The sequence below is a fragment of the Taudactylus pleione genome, unplaced genomic scaffold (genome assembly GCF_031769625.1).
Source record: "Taudactylus pleione unplaced genomic scaffold, aTauple2 ptg000121l, whole genome shotgun sequence".
Classification (NCBI taxonomy): domain Eukaryota; kingdom Metazoa; phylum Chordata; class Amphibia; order Anura; family Myobatrachidae; genus Taudactylus; species Taudactylus pleione.
In genome coordinates, this window is record NW_028284523.1 from 8,116,966 (window position 1) to 8,137,623 (window position 20,658).

The 20,658-nt window shown below is 44.6% G+C and overlaps 1 protein-coding gene across 2 annotated transcripts in view; it reads left to right on the forward strand.

The window, feature by feature from the left end:
* Positions 1–20,658, forward strand: part of SLC9A8 (solute carrier family 9 member A8) — a 121,262-nt gene that overhangs the window by 42,245 nt on the left and 58,359 nt on the right. For both annotated transcript variants that reach the window (XM_088472212.1, XM_088472213.1), the window contains 2 exons: positions 6,493–6,527; positions 17,602–17,745. In XM_088472212.1, the coding sequence (XP_088328338.1) occupies positions 6,493–6,527; positions 17,602–17,745 (179 nt within the window). The remainder of the gene's footprint in view (positions 1–6,492; positions 6,528–17,601; positions 17,746–20,658) is intronic.

Here is a 20,658-nt window from a genome sequence, read left to right on the forward strand (position 1 = left end):
ACTCTGCTGGTTTCGGGCATCTTTTTTTCGTCAAAGTCGCAATGCTGATTAATTTGATATGCGACACTTGCATACAGTGCATCCGGAATGTATTCACAGCACTTCACTTTTTCCACATTTTGTTATGTTACAGCCTTCATCCAAAATGGAATAAATTAATTTTTGTCCTCACAATTCTACACACAATACCCCATAATGACAACGTGTAAAAAGATTTTTAACGACAACTAAACCCAAACATATGATAAACGAGGTTACAATGCGTATGTTTTTGGGTTGGCAGTACGAAGTGTCTGAATTTTGACCCATATACTGCGACTCCATCTACCTCCGCCGGGCCGCAACACCAGTAACTGGGCTGGTGATTTTTGGCGGGTCACAAGTGGACTGCAACCGGATGCATGGAGAGGTCAGGTAAGGCAATTCCTCGCTTACGGGGAATCGCGCGCGGCATTGCCTCTAATGTCAGAGACGCACCAGAAGCCGCTGCTGTCAGGGCCCCGGGATTGTCTGCGTCCTCACTACACCACCGGGGCCTTATAGTCTGACATCAGGGATTGGCAGCAGATGCTTCTGCTGCCACAAGGCCAGCGTACCCGGCTGGTTAACGCAGCTTAGGGGAGGTAGGCGCTCCCCCCCAGCAGCTCCTCCTCCGACCGCAGTTCCTATGAGGGGTTTTGCATGTCTGGGCTGCTCCGCCTACCCACCACGTGTATATGAGACGCTCACGGTACACGGTACAGGTGCGCCCTGTAGCTGTTGGTCTCAGGAGGGTTCGGGTCAGTCTCCCTGTATACCTCTCCCTTGGCTAAGGTATATAGTGCTCTATATCCTACCATTCCTTTGTGTTTGTGTAATTGATTTAGAGTCGATTGTAATTTTATTACATTTGCATTGTATGTGACTGTTTGCTAGCTGCTGTTTTGACACTGTCTTTTATTTATGTCTGTCAATTATAACTATCACTGTTTCTTCTCTCCATCCTCTTGGGGAGGAGGTTTTTCTCTGAGTACTTCACATTCATTTGGATTTTGTGAAGGCTGACATAATTCAGTTGTAAGTATTGCCTTTACTGAACATGTCAAAAGGTAAAGGGATACTGGAAGGGAGCCTCAGTGGTGGTGGTTTCATGTAAAGCATGTTTGACTTATTTGTCCCCTCAGGACATTAAGGATGGTTTGTGTGTTGTATGTCATAAAGAGCCACCTAACCAGTCCAGTGTACATGTTCCTGGAAAAGAACCTCTTTTTCCCAGGTAATGAAGCAGTTTGTGGATTGTATGGCTGCTCCCACTATGCCTCCTTGGAAGGGGTGTACACAGCATGCTATGTTTGCACCTCCGATGCATTTTTCCTGGAAGGATGTTGATGGCCAGGCTAATCAGAGTATGGCACCGTCTAATGTTGACAGCGGACCGGTAGTTACTAAGGCGCCTAAGCGCAAGTTAGCTTTTATCAGTCTGCTCAACATATGGATTCAGACGCATCATCAAAGGATTCAGATGATGCGCATACTTCCTCTCCAGGGTCTAGCTCGGGGGTGGACGACCATCCGTCCACAGTGGATGTTCCTTCTTTGAGGGAGGTTAAATCAATCCTAGAAATTCAGGATGATGAGACAGCTCATAGTAAGAAGGCTCCAGTGTTTAAATACCACAAGAAGGTGGTCAACACGGAGTTCCTTGTATCTAAACAGCTCACTGAGCTTATGGATGAGGCATGGGGTAACCCTGATAAATGGTTTTATGTGGATAAGAGAATAACATCGTTCTAGCATTTCCTGGCTTCTGTATGTGCTACGCGGGAGGTACCTCCTACTGTGGATGCTCATGTAATGCCTATAATAAAAAATGCTACATTGCCTATTCCGTCGGCATCTTCTCTGAAGGATTCCATGGATAAAAAGATTGAGGCGTGTCTTCAAATTATTTTTTCATCATCTGGAGCTGTTACTCGTCCAGCTATGGTTGGAGCCTTGGTAACCAAAGCGGTTGAAGAATGGATGGGAGCATTGGAAAATTCTTTACCAAATGCTACCAGAGAACAGATGATGTATATCTCTCATATATGGGAAGCAGCTTCTTATCTGGAAGAAGCTGCTGTAGATGCTGGAATTTTAGCTTCTAAAGTTTCAGCAGCTTCAAAAGTGGCACGCAGTGCCCTTTGGTTAAGATCCTGGAAAGCTGATACAGGATCAAAGAGGGCGCTAGAGGTTTTACCTTTCTATGGAAAAGTACTTAATGGAGCAGAGTTGGATAAAATTATAGCTATTCTGGTGGCTTCAAAGTCAGCAGGTCTGCCATCTACGGCGACTAATAAGTCTAGACAGGTTTCTTTTTGGTTCTCAGGAACGAGCAGGGGAACAGCCTTCCTCTAAGGCATCTAGTTTTCGCAAAATATGAAGGCGACAAACTAAGATGCCTTGTCCGGCAAGATGTGCAGCTTCTAAGCCGGATAACAAACCCTCTGCCTGATGGAGCTGGCTTCCTTCTGGGGGATCCCAGGGTGGGAGGCCGACTTCTTCAGTTTGCGGATTGTTGGCATCAAACAACAACAGATGCCTGGGTCTGGGAAGTGGTCTCTCAGGGGCATGCACTCACTTTCAAGAGGCATCCTCCCCAGAAGTTTTTTTGCACAGATCCCCATCAGATGCGGTCAAGACCTTGGCCTTTCAGGTAGCCATTCACCCCTGCTGCAGGCGGGGGTAATAGTCCTGGTTCCTGTGTTGCAACAGGGAAGGGCTGTTTATTCCACTCTATTTCTGGTTCAGAAACCGAATGGGGCTTATCGCCCTATACTAAATCTAAAAACCCTCAACAGGTTTATCCATGTCCCAAGTTTCGTATAGAATCTCTCCGATCAATTATTTTGGCAATGGAGCTGGGGGATTACATGGTTTCCCTGGACATTCAGAATGCATATCTGCATGTTCCTATTATATCATCTCACCAGCAATTTATAGAGTTTGCTGTAATTCAGCAACATTACCAATTTCAGGCTCTACCCTTTTGGCCTATCTACGGATCCCCGGGTTTTTACCAAAATAATAACAGTCATGACGGCCTATCTCAGGCGTCAGGGAGTCGGAGTTCTGCCATATCTGGACGACCTTCTGGTAATGGCACAGACTCCGGTTGTTTTACAAAACCATCTTCTACTGACCATTGCCTGCTTACAAAAAGCACGGCTAGGTCATCAATTGGAAGAAATTATCACTTTTTCCAACACAGCATCTGGGAGCTCTTCTGGACTCTCGGGCACAGGTGATGTTCCTGCCAGAGGACAAGATTGTGGCCCTATCGTTGCGAATACGCAAGCTGCTTAGAAAGCGATGAGTATCAATTCTGTTAGCAATGCAGGTCCTGGGATCAATGGTATCCACCTTCGACATGGTGGGGTATGCTGAGTTCCATTCCAGGCCTCTGCAAAGATTTAGGACCTCATTCAGACCTGGTCGCAAGCGCTGAGCGCTCGCGACCTGGTCGATGTTTAGGCTCTGCACACGCGTAGCGGCCGCACTGCCTATGCGCAAGCCCTGGAGCGAGAGAGAAATTCTCTTGTTCCGTGGCTCACTACAAAAGGGGCGGCTGTCGATGTTGATCGACAGCTCGCCCCGTTTTGTAGGCGTGACGGGGGGGTGGTTTCACAAATGGAGGCGTTCCTTAAGGAACGCCTGCCGTTTTTTGGGCGGCCGCTCTGACATCAGCAGTGATGTCAGTGGGGAGCTTCCTGCTCGATCAGGCCTCGTCGCAAGCCCCGATGGTCGAAATGGTCTTGATGGTAACCCACAGCTTAGCTAGCGACCAGGAGGCCGCACTTTATAAGACAAGCGCCCGCCCTCATTCAGAGCGAGCGATCGCTTCTTGCGACCGCCTCTGAATGAGGGTCTTAGTCTCTCCAAGTGGAATGGACAGTATAATCGTCTCTGATTTGGCAGCGCTTTCTTTTTGCTCCCCATTTTTGCTTTTTCACCAGGATAAAGCTGTTCTTCGTACAAGGGAGGGTTACTTTCCTAAGGTAGTGTCCCATTTTCATGTGTATGAATACATTGCTGTTCCATCTTTTCAGGCTCAAGACCTTTCTGTAGGTGAAGCCTCCCTGGATGTAGTTCATGCTCTCCGTATTTATGTGGAGTATACAAACTCTGGGCCGTATTCAATTAGAAGCGAGAAGCCTATATCCACGAAAAAGTATCGCCGATTGCAACTTTTCGCCTGTCAGAATAGTATTGCCGTATTCAATTTTGTCCGCTTTTCGCGTACTCGAAAACGTAATGCAATGAAATAGGCAAAAAAGATTCACCTCTGAATAGGTGGAGAAAAGAGGTGCAAAGGTGGGGAAACCACTCAGCACCATTGGGACAGCCCTCCAAAGTATAACTGCGTCAAAAAACCACAAAAAAAAATTGAGGAACACCCCAATAAAGCACTTTGAAAAAAGGGGTAAAAAATGCAAAGTGAGGGTACAAACTTAAAAACTAGCGAAATAGAAACTTGGGGGTCTGCAAGTATGGGTGAGGTGTTTTTTACTAGTGCAGGTGCTTGCTTCAGATGCGTTTTTAAAAAAAATGTTAAAACTTTATTTTCGCGACTTTAAACCATGCTTGCACCCATTTCAAGTACCTGTCCCCCATATTTGACAGGAATACTTATTTTCAGCAAAAAAAACTGTTTAATTCTATTCTTCACCACTTGTGCAAAGACGCTAATTAGAAGATATTGACACACCTTAAGTAGCCCAAATATCTTTATAAGGGCTATTCGGGGGCATGTACATTGATCCCAAGTGTAAGTGCATCCTTTAGGGGGGTGTCAGGCTGATTTCCCGAATTCTGTCAGCACTTTTTGCATTCGCCGGGGTTGCGTTTTCACTTCTTTTGGAATTGAATAGGGCGAATCACGGGTACGTGCGCGATAAGTTTCCGCGGCTAAAATACGCGATGTAGGTGAAAAGTCCGGCATGCGACAAAGTATCACGGGTGCGAAACTAATTGAATACGGGCCTCTGTTAGAAAATCAGATGCTCCTTTTGTATTATATGGTTTACAAAAACGAGGATGGCCAGCTAATGGACTCTGGCTAGATGGCTACGCATGACTTATCTCTCAGGCGTACACAAAGGCTGATCTCCCTGTCCCAAGCACGGTGACAGCACATTCTTCTTGGTATGTAGGGCCATCGTAGGCATTTAGCTGTGGTGCTTCTACTGAACAATTGTGCAAGGCAGCCACATGGTCTTCTGTCCACACTTTTCTTAGGTTTTATGCGTTTGATACTTTTGCCTCTCAGGATACTTAATTTGAGCGACAACTTCTCCTTTCAGTTTAGGAGCGTCCCCCACCCTAGGGGAACTGCTTTAGGAAATCCCCATGGTATCCCTGTGGATCCCTATGGACCCTGAAGAAGAAAATTAGAGTTATGGTAGACTTACCTAGATAACTCCTTTTCTTTGAGTTCCATAGAGTCCACAGGGCACCCACGCTGATGCTACTGACTGCATTGGGTATTTTTACTTTCGGGCACAGATCCTTCATCTTGTTTAAGAGTGTTTCTGGTGTACGATTGCTCTTCCTTCTCCTGCCTTGAGGCTTGTTAACTAAACTGAAGTCCTATGGCTAGGGGCAGGGTATATATGGAGGAGGACCCCCGAGGCATCCTGAGAGCTGAAGCTTTAAATGTTTGGTGCCTTGTCTCCAACCATAATATCCCCCATGGTATCCCTGTGGACCCTATGGACCTCGAAGAAAAGGAGTTTTCTAGGTAAGTCTACCATAACTCTAATTTTTTCGGATAGTATACAACTCTGAACCAGGCCCATTGTGTATTAAGGAGCTGATTCAGACCCGTTCGCTATGAAGTGATCGCTCGTAGCTGGACGATTTTTGCAATGTGCACATGCATATGCATCGCAATGCGCGTGTGCAAACCACTGCGACAGATCGGGAAGCGCTCGCTCGCCCAGCATAGACAGCCCAGTTGAATGAGTGACAGGAGAGGCCGTTTGTGGGTGGTCACAGGGGCAGGCCACTAGAAATGGAGGAATGAAGGTACGAACGCAGGCGTGCCTGAGTGTTTCAACGCCGTTTCAGAGGCGTGCATAATTAACAGGCAGCGTCATAATACACATCACCTGGTTGTATTTCACACTGAAGTGATCGCAGTGCTTGCGGCAAAGTATAGTCAACCTCAAGCGCTGCGAGTACACCCGATGGTGCTCGATGTACCAATGTTTTCATGCACTTCCAGGAGATGATGTGCGCAAGTGGGCGTCTTAAGACTGGCTGGTGGGTGTCTGCATACACAAAGTGCTCGCACGCCAAGATATAGTGGGTGTGCTAATGCCTTGCTGGCTGTGCGCGGGATTTGCATAAGTACTGTATGATGACATTTCAGTCTCTAGTTAGAACCTTTCACTGTATTCAAAGGCCTTTGGGGATTGTGGGAGTCGTAGTTCATCAGTCTTTTGTAATTATTGCTTTGTTCTTTCTATACAGGCTGATGTTATTTACAAGCTCACTATGACAGAAAGGTATGTTTTATCCTTAATGTGTATTTCCTTATACCCACTACCTACTTAGTAGTCAGAGTTTGTGCCCTACTGTATAATAGGGATGTTTCTACAATGTATGGTTTTAGAATACAGTATCTGTTATGGAGTCTGATGTAGTGTATGAGATATACAATAAACTATTCATATTAACCAGACAACATTTTTGTATTAACATATGATACAATAATCCCTCATAATAGCCTACCTATATGGCGCAATCATTGTATGTGAGCTGCTAATGACTAGTGCCTTTTGTTGCCAGTAGAGTTGCATTGGAGTTTTTTTTTTTATCACATCTGCTATACATGTACAATATATTGTGTCACCTATCAGCAAATACACAGCATCTGTGATTTCCAATGCACAGGTTTAAACTGGAGCTGAAACTACCATAGAAAAAACAATGTAATTGGCTAAATGAAGTGTAAATCATATACTTTACTTCATGTACACAGTAAAATGTTCTGTGTCACACACTAAAGAGAGACAGGGGGCTGGCATGTGAAACACTGTTATTCTGTATTATTTGCAGCAGTCATATTACGCAGTGCTGTATAGAGAATATGTAATCATTCACGACAATCCATTCCCCAGTGAAACCTACATTCTAAGCTCCCTGTAACACATGTACTCAGGCTATGGGTCCATTTTTATCAGAGGACCGTTACCCTACTAGTGTGTTTCTGGGCTGTGTGGCTGATTCAGAGGTGGATGCTATAGCATTAGCGACTGCGATTTTTGTCACAGCCGCTACTGTGAATTTATGCTAATGCTGCAGCCGATGGGCTATCTACTGGGATGTCCACCGGCTGTGGCTGTCTTGCACTTTGTGCGCAAATAGTTGCACAATTGAGCGGACATCGGCCGCACCATCAGGCATTAGAGAATGTCCAACGGTACATGGGCAACACAGTCCCTGACACCAGCACACCCCTGACACGCACACAGACAACCCCCCCCCTCACACACACCCTCAGTAACCGCCCAGGAACGCCTATCACATTTGCATGGATCTCCATGCAATTCCAATCTGAGTCCCCAGTGGTAACCATCAGGATGCGTGTGCACCTTGCTCCCAATCTTTTTAAATGCATCCACCTCTGAATCAGGCCCTTTGTGAGAATACTAGAGCACCTGGAGCAAACCCACAGAAACATGGGGAGAACATATAAAATCCACACAGATAGTCAAAATTGAAACTACGAGAGCTGTTGGCCAGATTGTGATGAAAAATAAAAAGCATACACGTGAACAGCAATACTAGATAATTCTGGGATAAAGTAAGCATTGGTTGTATAAAGTCAGAGAGGCAAAGTGGGTCTACTCCTTAATGCGTTTATGTATGCAAAGCATTTTCCTCATAAGGAACCAATGCTAATATTATCCCAAAATTATCTAATGAGAAGATCCATATGCGGCGGCATAAGTGGATGTGATAATATCCGCAATCACCTACTAGCAGCTCCACAGTTTGGAAACCCCTCTGTCACTAGCTGGCCAACAGCTCTCGATAAGACAGCAGACCGGAGGCGGACACACAGGAGTGAGAGGTCACTAAGTTTTGTAAAACTGTCATTAATATTGCTCTAATGGATAATATCTACTCTGCTTAATACTACTGGTGCACGGAATCAGAAACTAGATAATACAGCTAACAGATCAGGAATGCAGTACCAATGCTAATCAGTGGGTACAGTTCAACATTAGAAAGCAGCAATGACAGAAGTGCAGCAGGGGTAATTCTAGCTTGATGGGCTGAATACAAGGTGTAGTACTAAAGGTAACTAGCAGGCACAGTTCAGCTGTAGGGAGCAGTAATGACAAAGCCACAGCTGAGATGTTAAGATGTGCAGGCAATGCAGCAGACATGGGAGAAAGATAAAGTACCAGCCAATCAGCTCCTAACTGTCATGTTACAAGCTGTGTTTGAAAAATGACAGGAGCTGATTGGTTGGTATTTTATCTCTCTCCAAGCTTTGATGAACACCCCCCCCCCCCCACGATGAGCTCAGGGACATTAGTGTGAAACACTACAATTAGTGTGAAGCACTTACGGTAACTATGTAAAGCAGATAGAGCCAATCAGCACACAATAGGAAACCAGCGTCCGGATGATCGGAGAGTGTGTAAGAGGCATGTGACTTCATGCATCCAGGACTCTCGGCTATATAAAAACAGACACTGCTAATGATAGTTCGCAACCACTAAGAACCTGATATGTCCCAAAGCATTCACATGCTGTTATTAATAATGGCATATTATAATGAATATACAGTAATCCTGCTGTAGTAACATATCTGCAGGTATTTTATTGTAGGATAAGTACCGTATATACTCGAGTATAAGTCGACCCGAATGTAAGCTGAGGTACTTAATTTTACCCCAAAAAACTGGGAAAACTTATTGACTCGAGTATAAGCCTAGGGTGGGAAATGCAGCAGCTGGTAGTGCCCCCAGTAGTAATCCCCCCTGGTAGTGCCTCCAGAAGTAATTCCCCCTGGTAGTGCTCCCAGTAGTAATCCCCCCCTGGTAGTGCCCCCAGATGTAATTCCCCCTGGCAGTGCCCCCAGTAGTAATCCCCCCCTGGTAGTGCCCCCAGTAGTAATCCCCCCCTGGTAGTACCCCAGAAGTAATCCCCCCCTGGTAGTACCCCAGAAGTAATCCCCCCCAGAAGTAATCCCCCCCTGGTAGTACCCCAGAAGTTATCCCCCCCTGGTAGTACCCCAGAAGTAATCCCCCCCTGGTAGTACCCCAGAAGTAATCCCCCCCCTGGTAGTGCGCCCAGAAGTAATCCCCCCCTGATAGTGCCCCCAGAAGTAATCCCCACTGGTAGTGCCCCAGTAGTCCTAATAAAAATAAAAAACAACACTTACCTGAAACCACGCTCCTGGTCCCACCGCTGCTACCAGCTCCTTCGGCCGCTTTGCATTATGGGAGAGACGTCGTCATGACGTCTCTCCCATTATCCACTGCGGAAGCCGGAAGATGGCTCCCGCAGTGGGAGCAGCAGCAGCCGCTGAGAGTCTGACAGACTCTCATCGGCTGCTGATTACAACAAACACACAGCTGCCGGCTCTGGCAGCTGTGTTTGGCAGTGTGTAGTGCTGACCGAACTCCGTCCGGTCAGCGCTACACACGCGGTGCAGCTGTGTCACAGAGACACAGTCTGCACCGCGACCCGCATGGTATGCTACTCAGCTGCGTACCATGCGGGCATGACTCGAATATAAGCCGAGGGGGTGATTTTTCAGCACAAAAAATGTGCTGAAAAACTGGGCTTATACTTGTGTATATATACGGTAAATGTTAAAAGCTATAAGAAACAAATCTGACAATTCAATGTGATTTCTGGGATGATCAGATTTTACTGCCTGTTGTATGGTGTTCTGGGCCTGCCAGCTCAGCAGTGCCACTGCCTGTGCTTCATGCATTGTGATCAGGTGCTGTGGCTTGATGTTGCTGCATTATGAGGTCTGTAGCACACTTGTTACTGTATCTATGGAGGAAAATGTGTGGTTTAACCCTTACAGCACTACCTTACTGTGTTTGAGGTAACAGGCACTTTTTGTTTGCTCTTTGTCTTTGCAGAAAAATGCAAAAAAACCAAAATATCAGTGTAATATCTGTATTTTAGTGTGAGGACTAGAAAAATATACTGATGTAATATATATTATAGTGTATGGGATAGAAGAACACCCCTGTATTATATGTGCATTGGAAACACTGGGTTATTACAATGTAAGGTAGAACACACTGCTGTAACGGAATCAGTATGTTTGACCGCCGGACATGAGCGCGGCGGTTGAAATTCTGACGCCGGCAGCCTGATGGAGGAGATCCCAAAGTTTACTATTCCTAACCCTCTCCCCCCCCCCCCCCCAACCCACCTTTAGGGGGCCCTAACCTCTCCCCGTTAGTGCCTAACCCCCCCTCCCTGCACACTAAACCTAACCCTCCCGGGATGGGGGGTGCCTAACCCTAACTTCCCCCCTTAGTGCCTAAACCTAAGTCCCCCCGGGGGGGTCCATAAACCTAAACACCCCCATCCCCGGCTACGTGGATACTTACCTCCGGCGTTGGACGTTTGGTCCGGCGTCCTGTCGGAGTTCCGGCGTCGGGATTAACATAGGCGTCGGTATTTCGACGTCTATGTTAGATCCCTTCCCGGGATTACACTGTCGATATTGAGACTGGCGGCCATGCGTCCGCCGGTCTCATAACTACATACCGCTGTAACCTGTATTATAGTACATGTGGATAGGAGAACTCTGTGATTTAGTAAGAGCATTATTATGTATTGGGATACAAGAACATGCTGGTGTAATGTGTATATATTGTCGTGTATGGGATAGATAAACACATTGGTGTAACATACTGTATCTAACATATATTGTAGTGTATAGGGTATGAAACATCACTAATGTGTATTATCGTGTATGAAAATAGAAGCACACATTGGTGTAATATGTATATTGCAGTATATACTATAGGTTCAAAGAAAGCATGAGTGTAATTTGTATTTTAGTGTATAGAATAGCACACTGGTGTAATATGTATTGTGCAGTGTACAGGGTAAAAGAACGGGATGCAGTCAGAAAACCAACTGTCGCAATTCCGACCGCCGGCTTCCCGACTGTCCAATCCCGACAGAGGACTAATGACAGGTGTCGAAATACTGATGCCTGTTATAATCCCTACGCCAGAAGCTCGACGCCCGGCATACCACATGAAGGTAAGCCGGTCGTGGACGGCCACGGACAGCCACGCGCGCAGGGGAGGCGGGAGGGTTGGGCTGCAGGGAAGGGGGGATTAGTTTATTTACTTACAGGGGGGATCAGGGTTAGGCACTAGGGGGGAGGTTAGGTTTAGGGACCCCTAAGGGAGGGTTAGGGGGGGGGGGGGGGGAGAGGTTTAGGGATAGGTTAAATTCTTACCTTGTCGGGATCTCCTCCGTCGGGCATCCGCTGTCGGTATTTGAACCGCCGGTCATAGGTCCGGCGGTCATTCATACCGATTCCAAAGTGGTATAACATTTTTTAGAGTGGATGGGATTGAACAGCAAATCAGTGTATGAGGAACGAATTTCATATTCATGTGGTGTGTATTGGATAGAAGAACACACAGATGGCATATGATTATTGGGCTATATTTACTAAAGGTTGATTTTGATCGATTTAAAATAGATGAAAATCGATCAAGATCGTTGTTGTGTTTCTGGGGCTAAATCGAACATTTCCTAACAGACAATTTTTTTAACTTGTTTTTTTTAAGTATTAGTAAATGTGTGATTTAGCCACAGAAACGCAACATAAATTTAATTGATTTTCATAGTTTTTAAATTGATCAAAATCAATTAAATTTGACCTTTAGTAAATATACCCCTTGTAGTCTATTGGATTTGGAAAACACACCAGGTTTTTGTTATGTATCTGATGGATAAACACACTGGTTTAAATGTGTATTATAGTATAGTGCAGAGGTTGCCAAACTCCGCCATTACAGTCAAGGTAATCCTTGAGTCCAGATGGTTATATCAAATTGACTGAGGTAGCAATTAAGTCACCTGTGATCAAACATGGATTTCCTTAAAACATGGACTGTAATGGCAGAGTTTTGGAACCACTGGTACAGTTTAAGGAAATAGTTATTGGTGTAAGAAAGGCTTTCTGCAGGAGTACCGTACATGACATTGCAGACATACAATTTATACTTGGAAAGGTGGAATTGGCCTATGGACCAATATTGTGTGAGGTTTGCAGAACTAAAATTGAACTGACTGGTCTTTGGAAAGCATACGTGTTTTCTCTTGTGGAGTTTTAGATGTGTTAGATAAAGACTTGTTTATTCAGTGCCAGCTAGAGTAATATAGAGTATTCTGTTTGTGCTGCAGGCGCTCCAGTGCGTACCAAGCCAAGTGACCTCAATTTGTTCATGGGAAACTGTGGGACTTTAACTTCATGGAAGCTGAATTCCTTGTGGTGTTGTAGACTTATAACGGCAAAATATGGGGCACTTATCACAGTTGTATATAATATGTAAGTTTATTGGAGGACATACTTATATTTAAACAGATGCTTTTAATAAATTAAATGCATTTACCTAATTTAACGTTAAAAATAAGTATCTGTATTGTCACTGATTGTCTGACAGTGGTTACTGTGGTCTCAGTCCATGAGAGGCAGCCCCCATCCCATATCTGCTTGATGCGTTGTCAGCCCAGCTGTTATTCTCTGCTTTATGCCATGCTGAGTTTCACCTGTGGCCCTTGCACTTATTTAGTAAGAGCTGGGGCCACCGTTGAACCTCAGCTGGGCATAAAGCAGGCTGTAAGTCTGAACTTGATCTTATCCTTTGCCCCAGGCAGCAAACTTGCTTGACAGCTGTGTCTCATGACCTTCTCCACATAACACAGGGAGGCCACACAATGCCAGCAGCACATCTGAGATCTGCGAAGGAGGGATGGGTGCCACATGGTTCCCCTCCTTACTCCATGGGAATGTGCTGCTTTATTCCAGCTCAATTGATTAAAGCAAAATAAGGATTTTTTTTAAGCACCTTCTGCTGTAAAGTTGTGTATATTTATATTTTTGTTCCACTTACTGTACATATGTGAGCAACATTATCTATCAATGGGCACATTAATAACAATTGGCACAATACAGTAGCTTGATGTTTTGGAACAATTATGCAGAATTATATTTAGCCTGTTTCAGCCTTAGGTTGCGATGTATCATGATGTCATCTTTTATGCTATACATCCTTTCCCTTATCGCATGCGTAGTGTTGTTTAAGAACAGTGTATGCATGAATAGATATAAACGCTTAAGCTCGGGACAGCTTTTCCGATAAGAGCTTTCCCTCGCACACCTAGATGGCGTTGCCTATTGGGCACAGGCTCCGGAAAGTTTTGATTTCCAGAGCTTGATATATATGGGGATTGCGGCAAACTTAGGACAACAGCAGTTTTCAGAGGTTTGACCACATTTTACTGCTTAGTTTATACTGCCTTCAGACTCAACTGAAAACTGATGAAAATATGGCTGCACAGAAGTTACATTGAATTGTCAAATTTGTTTCTAATACATTATAACACTTGTTTATTTTACACAGATATTCATTCTGATAAATTATTACAGATTGGTCTCTCTTGGATTAATTGTATTATTTGAATTTATTATTGAGATAAAATTTAATATGCAGCCCTTTTGATCATCATAGGCCAGGGTTATTGAGAATAAAATATATCACCACCTGAGACTAACTGATGTAGATGATTATCTATATATGTATGAAAATGGGCTACTGCTCTGTCTCATTAATAGCCACTTGAAGTGCTTGTTTAAGGAAGGACACTAAGTGGACAACCATTTAATGTGACTGTTGGACAACATGAGGTATAATGTTAGTGGGCTGTTAAGGCTTTGTGAGTATGGAGTTGAAGCTGACTTGTTATCCTTTCATGAAAAAAATACTCCTGTTTCATTGTCTTTGGGTCTCATTCAGAGATGAATGATTTGCAGAGCCGCACACAAGTGGCTGTGCAAATCCATCCATATCTGATGCAAATGCAGAAGGAGGTATCAGACACCTCCTTGCTGCATTTGCGATCCCAGCACTGCGACTGGCGTCTCAGGTTGGGATCACCATCGCAACCATCGAGACTGATGGTCGCAATGGTTGGTCGGGCTTCGGGAGCTGAAGGTTCCCGCAGCCTGACCAGGTGCTGATCACGTAAGAGGCCAAGAATCTTCTCTCTCTCATGGTTCTTCTCTCTTGGTACTTCGCTAGAGTACCAGCTGGGTCTTTCTCTGCCATCGCATTGACCTACAGTGTCAGGGACCATGTTTTGTTTAATACTACTATAATGCTGCTGAATCTTCCTTGCTCATTTACAGTGTCAGATATCAACTGTAGTCCTTCATTACTCCGCTATATGCCACTTATTATAATGGGTAGCTTCACTTCTAAGGGGGAGATGTATCAAATCTTTGAGAAAGATAAAGTGGAAAAGTTGCCCATAGCAACCAATCAGCTTCAAACTGTCATTTTATAGACTGTGCTAGATAAATGACAGAAGCTGATTGGCTGCTATGGCAACTTCTCTAGTTAATTTCTCTTGCAGGTTGGATGCATCTCCCCCTTAGTGAGGCAGGTAAAAAATGTTTGTTTCCTCGACTTCTGGATCGTATATAATGGGGATGCAGTCAGGAAGCCGACGGTCGAAATGCCGACCGCCAGCTTCCTGACTGTCTAATCCTGGCAGGGGTCTAATGACAGGCGTCGAGATCCCGACGATCCCAATCGAAGGTAAGCCGGGTGGCGGGCGCGGACAGCCGCGTGCGGGGGGGTGGGGTTAGGCTAGGGCTCCCGGGGGGGGGGAGGACTTAAGCTTAGGCACCCCCCTTGGAGGGTTAGGGTTGGGCTGCAGGAAGACTTGCTGAGAAGAATAGCACTGAATGTAGTGTTCTTTGTGACAACTAATTCTGTCAGAATTGTTGGAAAAGTTGCAGACCTGATTCATAGTTGTACACTATGCCGATGTTTTTGCAGTTAAGCGATAATTGGCAATCTGCGCATGCGTCCGAGTTGCAATGCGTATGTATCAAGTTACATTACATCGCAACGACTATTTATTCACAGGGTGATTGAAAGTCAGGGAGTGTTTGGGAGAGGTAATGGGGAGTGGTGGCAGAGAATGCAGGCGTGTTGTGACCGTTTCGGGGAATGTCACACCCTGCGACTGCGATTCCATACGCAAGGAATATGACTCCGCCGTCTCACTTCCCACAGTAATTCTGCGGGACCATAGACTTACTCAGGACTGCGACAATCGAATGATCTGTGACCGATGCTGTATCTGTGTACGCAGATGCGACTTTGTACACAGATGCTTGGATTTGCAAAACCAGATGGGGGGAGTCTCAATACATCTCCCGGTGGCTGCAACGTTTTCATATTTTCGCATAGCTGCTGCGTACACAGCCGCAGCCGCAATGTCATTAGCGTACAACTCTGAACCAGGCCCTATAGTGCTACTAGGAAAAAGTGATTATAAGATTCTATACAACTTTCTTGCCAAAAGTTGTATCTACATTTCATATCCACTAGGAGGCTGTGTTACCGGGATGTAGTTAGCGGACGGGATGCCGCCGGTCTAAATCCAGACGGTGCAAGTACGACACGGGACTTAAGATCGTCGTCAAAATACTGACGCCTATCTTAATCCCGACGTTGGAATCTAGACAGATGGCATCCCAAACGAGGTAAGCTGGGGTGTCTCAGCTGTTAGCCACGGGGGGAGGGGGAGTGTTAGGTTTAGGCAGCATAGCGGTGTTAGGGTTAGATTTTGAGGGGGAGATTAGGGTTAGGCACCACTGAGGGGGGTTTGGGTTAGATACTAAGGGGGGGAGACTTAGGTTTAGGCACTGACGGGGATGGTTAGGGTTCGGGGTATCGACCATCGGGATGCCACTGACAGTATTTTAACAGGAGGCAACCTGACTGCTGGTATTAAATACCCATTCCGTGTTACCACCATGGCTTGTGGATGGAAAAGTGAAGAAACTGCATTCAATAGATGAAGTTAAAGCTATCACTGCATACTTATCCAGGACAGAAGATTTTAGGAATACTGACAGGTCCGCTGAAAGGTTATGCCTCTTCCAAGCAACCCATTTTCAGGTGGATTAGAGAAATCCACTCAACTCGAGCAGTAGCAACTTCTTCTTCGAAGAGGGTTCAGGCCTCAGTGATAGAAATTTGCTAGACAGCAGACTGTACATCTATATACACCTCTTCTCTAGTCATTATCACTGCAATATATAGTCATCTACTGACTCTCAGTTTGGGAGACATGTTCTCCATTCAGCTACTTGAATGTTTCATTATGCAGAATATATGGCTCCTTATTTTATTGCATGGCTACATCCCATTGTAATGGCTGCCATGGAGTATTGAAAGAGAAATTCACTTTTATTTACACTACTAGCATATTGCTGAATTTGTCCATCCCTTTCATTGACATACAGTGTCAGAGATCTAATTTAATTTACAGTGCTGGAATGTCAACTGATCATGTCCACTCAATTTCATTCATTACATACAGTGGTCATCTTTCATTTTACACTACTAAAATACTGTTGAATCTGATTTATCTTGAAATATATATATATATATATATATACATACATATAACACTATAGCATATCTCTCCCTGTTGCTTTCATCAAACGCACATTGCTAGACAATTGCCATCTAGCACACATACATCGTGTATGTCCATCGGATATAGTGCCGTGTATGGCCACCGTTATAGTCTCAGCTTCTAAAAAAAAACAGAATTCTGCTAAATAGTTAATATAAAAATATGGCTGTTGTGCAGTCAGCTTAATGTTGTGCAGTTAGTTTAATAACATGCTCTTATCCTGGAAGAAGGAACATTTAAAAGGTCAGCAGGGTCTCCAAAAGGGTCCTAACACCTGTTATGATAGGTGTTGACAGAGGAAAGAGATAAAATTGGTGTTCAGGCATTCATTTGTTCATAATCAGGGAAAGGTAACTCCATATTAATTAGATTAGTCTTTTAATCTTTAGGTGTACATGTCGGATCCATGTTAATTACTGTTGCTAGTTGTGAGAAGGGAGTTTTTTGGCCACAGTTCTATATTAATGTACCAATTGTGTGTTTGTCTGCTAAATCCTGCAGGTGTTATCACTGTGTCGCGTGGCAGACATGTCGTGGTGCCTGTGTTTTTGTTAACATTTTTTACCGTTATCTTTTTTACACATATTTGAATTTCAATGCATTTGTTTATGGGCACATATATTTAAGTACATAACTGATATAGAGAAACAAGATCTGTCAAGGAATAGACATACTAAAACTGGACTTATAGATTATCTAACCTCAAAATGAGTTTAGTCACATGTCTGGGAACTCGCTGTTATGATTATGTGTGTCCTCATCTCTCTGCCATGGATGAGCACTGCTGAAAGATTGTGGCTGATGGAGGTACCACTGTACTAATGGGGTAACTTGTCATTTTCTCCCCAGCTTTGCCTTTGGGTCATTGATCTCTGCAGTAGATCCTGTTGCCACAATCGCTATTTTTAACGCACTGAATGTGGATCCTGTGCTCAATATGTTGGTGTTTGGAGAGAGTATCCTGAATGACGCAGTCTCCATTGTCCTCACAAAGTAGGTTCATTCTATTGCACTTTTCTATAGAAGTCTCTCATTATTCAACAATTTACAAAAATAGTTTTTCAAATTCAACTTGTATGGCAACCAATATTTTATGACTGCTCCTCTTACTAGTGGTCCTGGTGTTATTATGTGGCTCTTAATACTATGTGACACTCAGTTCTTCTGCATTCAGCTCTTAAGGAGCTTACTGTATGTATCAAGCAGTGAAAAGCGTGGAGAAGTGGAGCAGTGGAGAAGTTGCTCATAGCAACTAATCAGCTCCTACCTATTATTTTATAGACTGTTCTTGATAAATGCTACTTCAAAGCTGATTGGTTGCTATGGGCAACTTCTCCACACTTTTCACTGCTTGATACATAAACCCACAGTGTACAAAACTGACCCCAGACAACATGGTCCCTGCCCTGGGCATAGACCCTCAGTACAGTATGTTACAGTTAGACTCTTTTGATAGTGGGTGTGTGGTGGGTGGCAGTTGTTACCTCTGGTATTTCTTTAGTTACACACTGCTGTGTGATACTGTATGCTGAGATGTCACCTTAGGCTGTACTTTGATACTGTAAGGTGACATGTCATTAACTCTAGTAATGTACACTGCTTTGTGATACCATATACTGATATGTAATGTATGTGAGTACTGTATGCTGACATATTAGGTGCTCTAACAATGCTTCCTGCTCTGTAATACTGTATGCTGAGATATCATGTTCTCTGCCACTGTACTGTGATAGCATATACTGATATGTCCTGTGCTCTGTCTCTGTGTTTACTGCTCTATAATACTGCATTCGGACATGTCCTGTGTTCTGCCACTGTCTCCTGTTCTGTGATACCACTTATTGCCATGTGATCTGCTGCACTACTGTATACTGCTTTGCTACTGAATTCCTCTTTGGGATATCGTATACTGACCTGTCATGTGCTGTCCCTCTGTTTCCTACTCTGTGGTTCAGTATGTGATGTTATTTGCTCTGTGATTCTATATGACCTCCTGTGTAATAATCGGCTGACATACACATGATTCTGAATATCACCATCTCATACATTGAAGCATTCTATTACACTGTAATGGACTTATTAGATTTCATTCTTCATATAGCGTAACATATTTTTTAGGAATAAAAATTTGCAGATTAGGTCCTGTTCACATATTGTGAATGTTATAACCGAGACCGCGACACCTGCTGGATGTCACTGTAGAAGAATATGTGCATCATACTGTAACTAAACAAATGTAATAATTAAAAAATGTTTTTTCATTGACCAGAGTTCACACAATATATTTAATGAATCTAAACATTCCCATTTAACTCTGCTTCTTGGTTCAGCATATGTGGGCATACTGTGTTTGTGCCGCCAGCACATGCGTCATCGGAGGCTGACGGAGAGAAATCCAGAAGATCCCTCTCTGAAATAATTTCCAATACAGTAGCCCGTAGGCTACTATAGGCTAACGCCATGCTTCGCATTCCAGAGATTGGTAAAATCCGGCTGCATAGGAGTCTTTATTGAATCCTATGGAGGCTGCTTTGCGGTCAGAAATGAAAGGACCACTGCAGATATTGGAGATATCTGCTGCAGACCCTCTGTTAAATCCTTGGATCTTTAAAATTTCCTGTTACCCTGCGCAAATATCGTTTAATAAATATATCCCTTAAACAACTACAAAAGCACTTTCTCTCCCAATTCCAGAGCATCAGAATACAAGATCCTGCACAGATGGATGAAAAAAGTGTGGGGGGAGTGATTATTTTAATGTTAATTACGTATTTGTAATGGGTATAGGAGGGTTACTTTAATGTAAGTGTGTAGGTAAGGGAGCTTTATGAGGTGCATATAATGGGTAGGTGGAGGAGTCTGATGGCATAAAAGGGGTGTGTATGGGGCCCATGGCATAAAATGGAATTTTAGAGAGGTGGGAGAGGTATTCAATGGGCATGTGGAGAGGTAAATTATGATGCACCCCAGTAAAAGTGAGTTGGGACCCAAATTTGTTTGTTTAACAATGTGTCTCTGGGACCCACCTATTTATGAACTTGGCACGATCTCTGCATATATAGATGATATACAAAACTGTGATAAATTATTAGAGAGGTTATATATGACCATAATGTAAATTAGTGTTAATAAAAAACAAAACAGGAAAAACACAGAAGGATGTAGACAGAGGTGCTGATTCAAAGCTGCATGCATGCCAGCCGTAATTGCATGTACAGAAATAAGTGCAGAACGTGGCACATATGCAGCCTTGCATGAATCTTTGTAACTGCATCACCCCCAGCCATTTGTTTGTGAACTTTGCTGTCATTACTATATTTCTACTTCAGGGTCCATAGGGTATCCACAGGATACCTTGGGGTATAGGTGTGACGTCAGTCGCAGGGCACCAAAGAGTTAAGCTTTCAGCCTCCCAGGATGCACTAGGTCCCCCTCCTATACCCCGCCCCCGGGCCAAGGCACCTCAGTTTAGTTTGGTGCCCGGCCGGAGTCGGGTGCACCTGTTGGAGTGGGGGCTAGAAGAGCCCCTGAAGCTTATTCTTCATGCAGCTGTGGCTGCACATCTGGATGAACAGCATGGACAGTCAGTCCTGACGTCCATGCTGTCTTCCCTACACCCCGCCGGTACCAGAACGCCGGTACTGATCCGGGGATGCTGGTGGGCGTCTGGGGTCACAGCTAGCGGTGACCCCAGATGCTCCGGACCATGGCCGGATTCAAGGGGGACAGAGGTAAGCAGCGGGGTCCCGCGGTGGGTCCCCGCTGATCACATGGTCCTAAGTCCCCAGGCAGGGGGCTCCCTGGGGACTGGCTGCAGCGTGGAGCCAGGCGACCAACCTTCGCTTCCACTACCCCCTGGGACAGCGGACCGCAGCAGAGCGGTAGCGCTGCGGCGTCCCAGGGGTT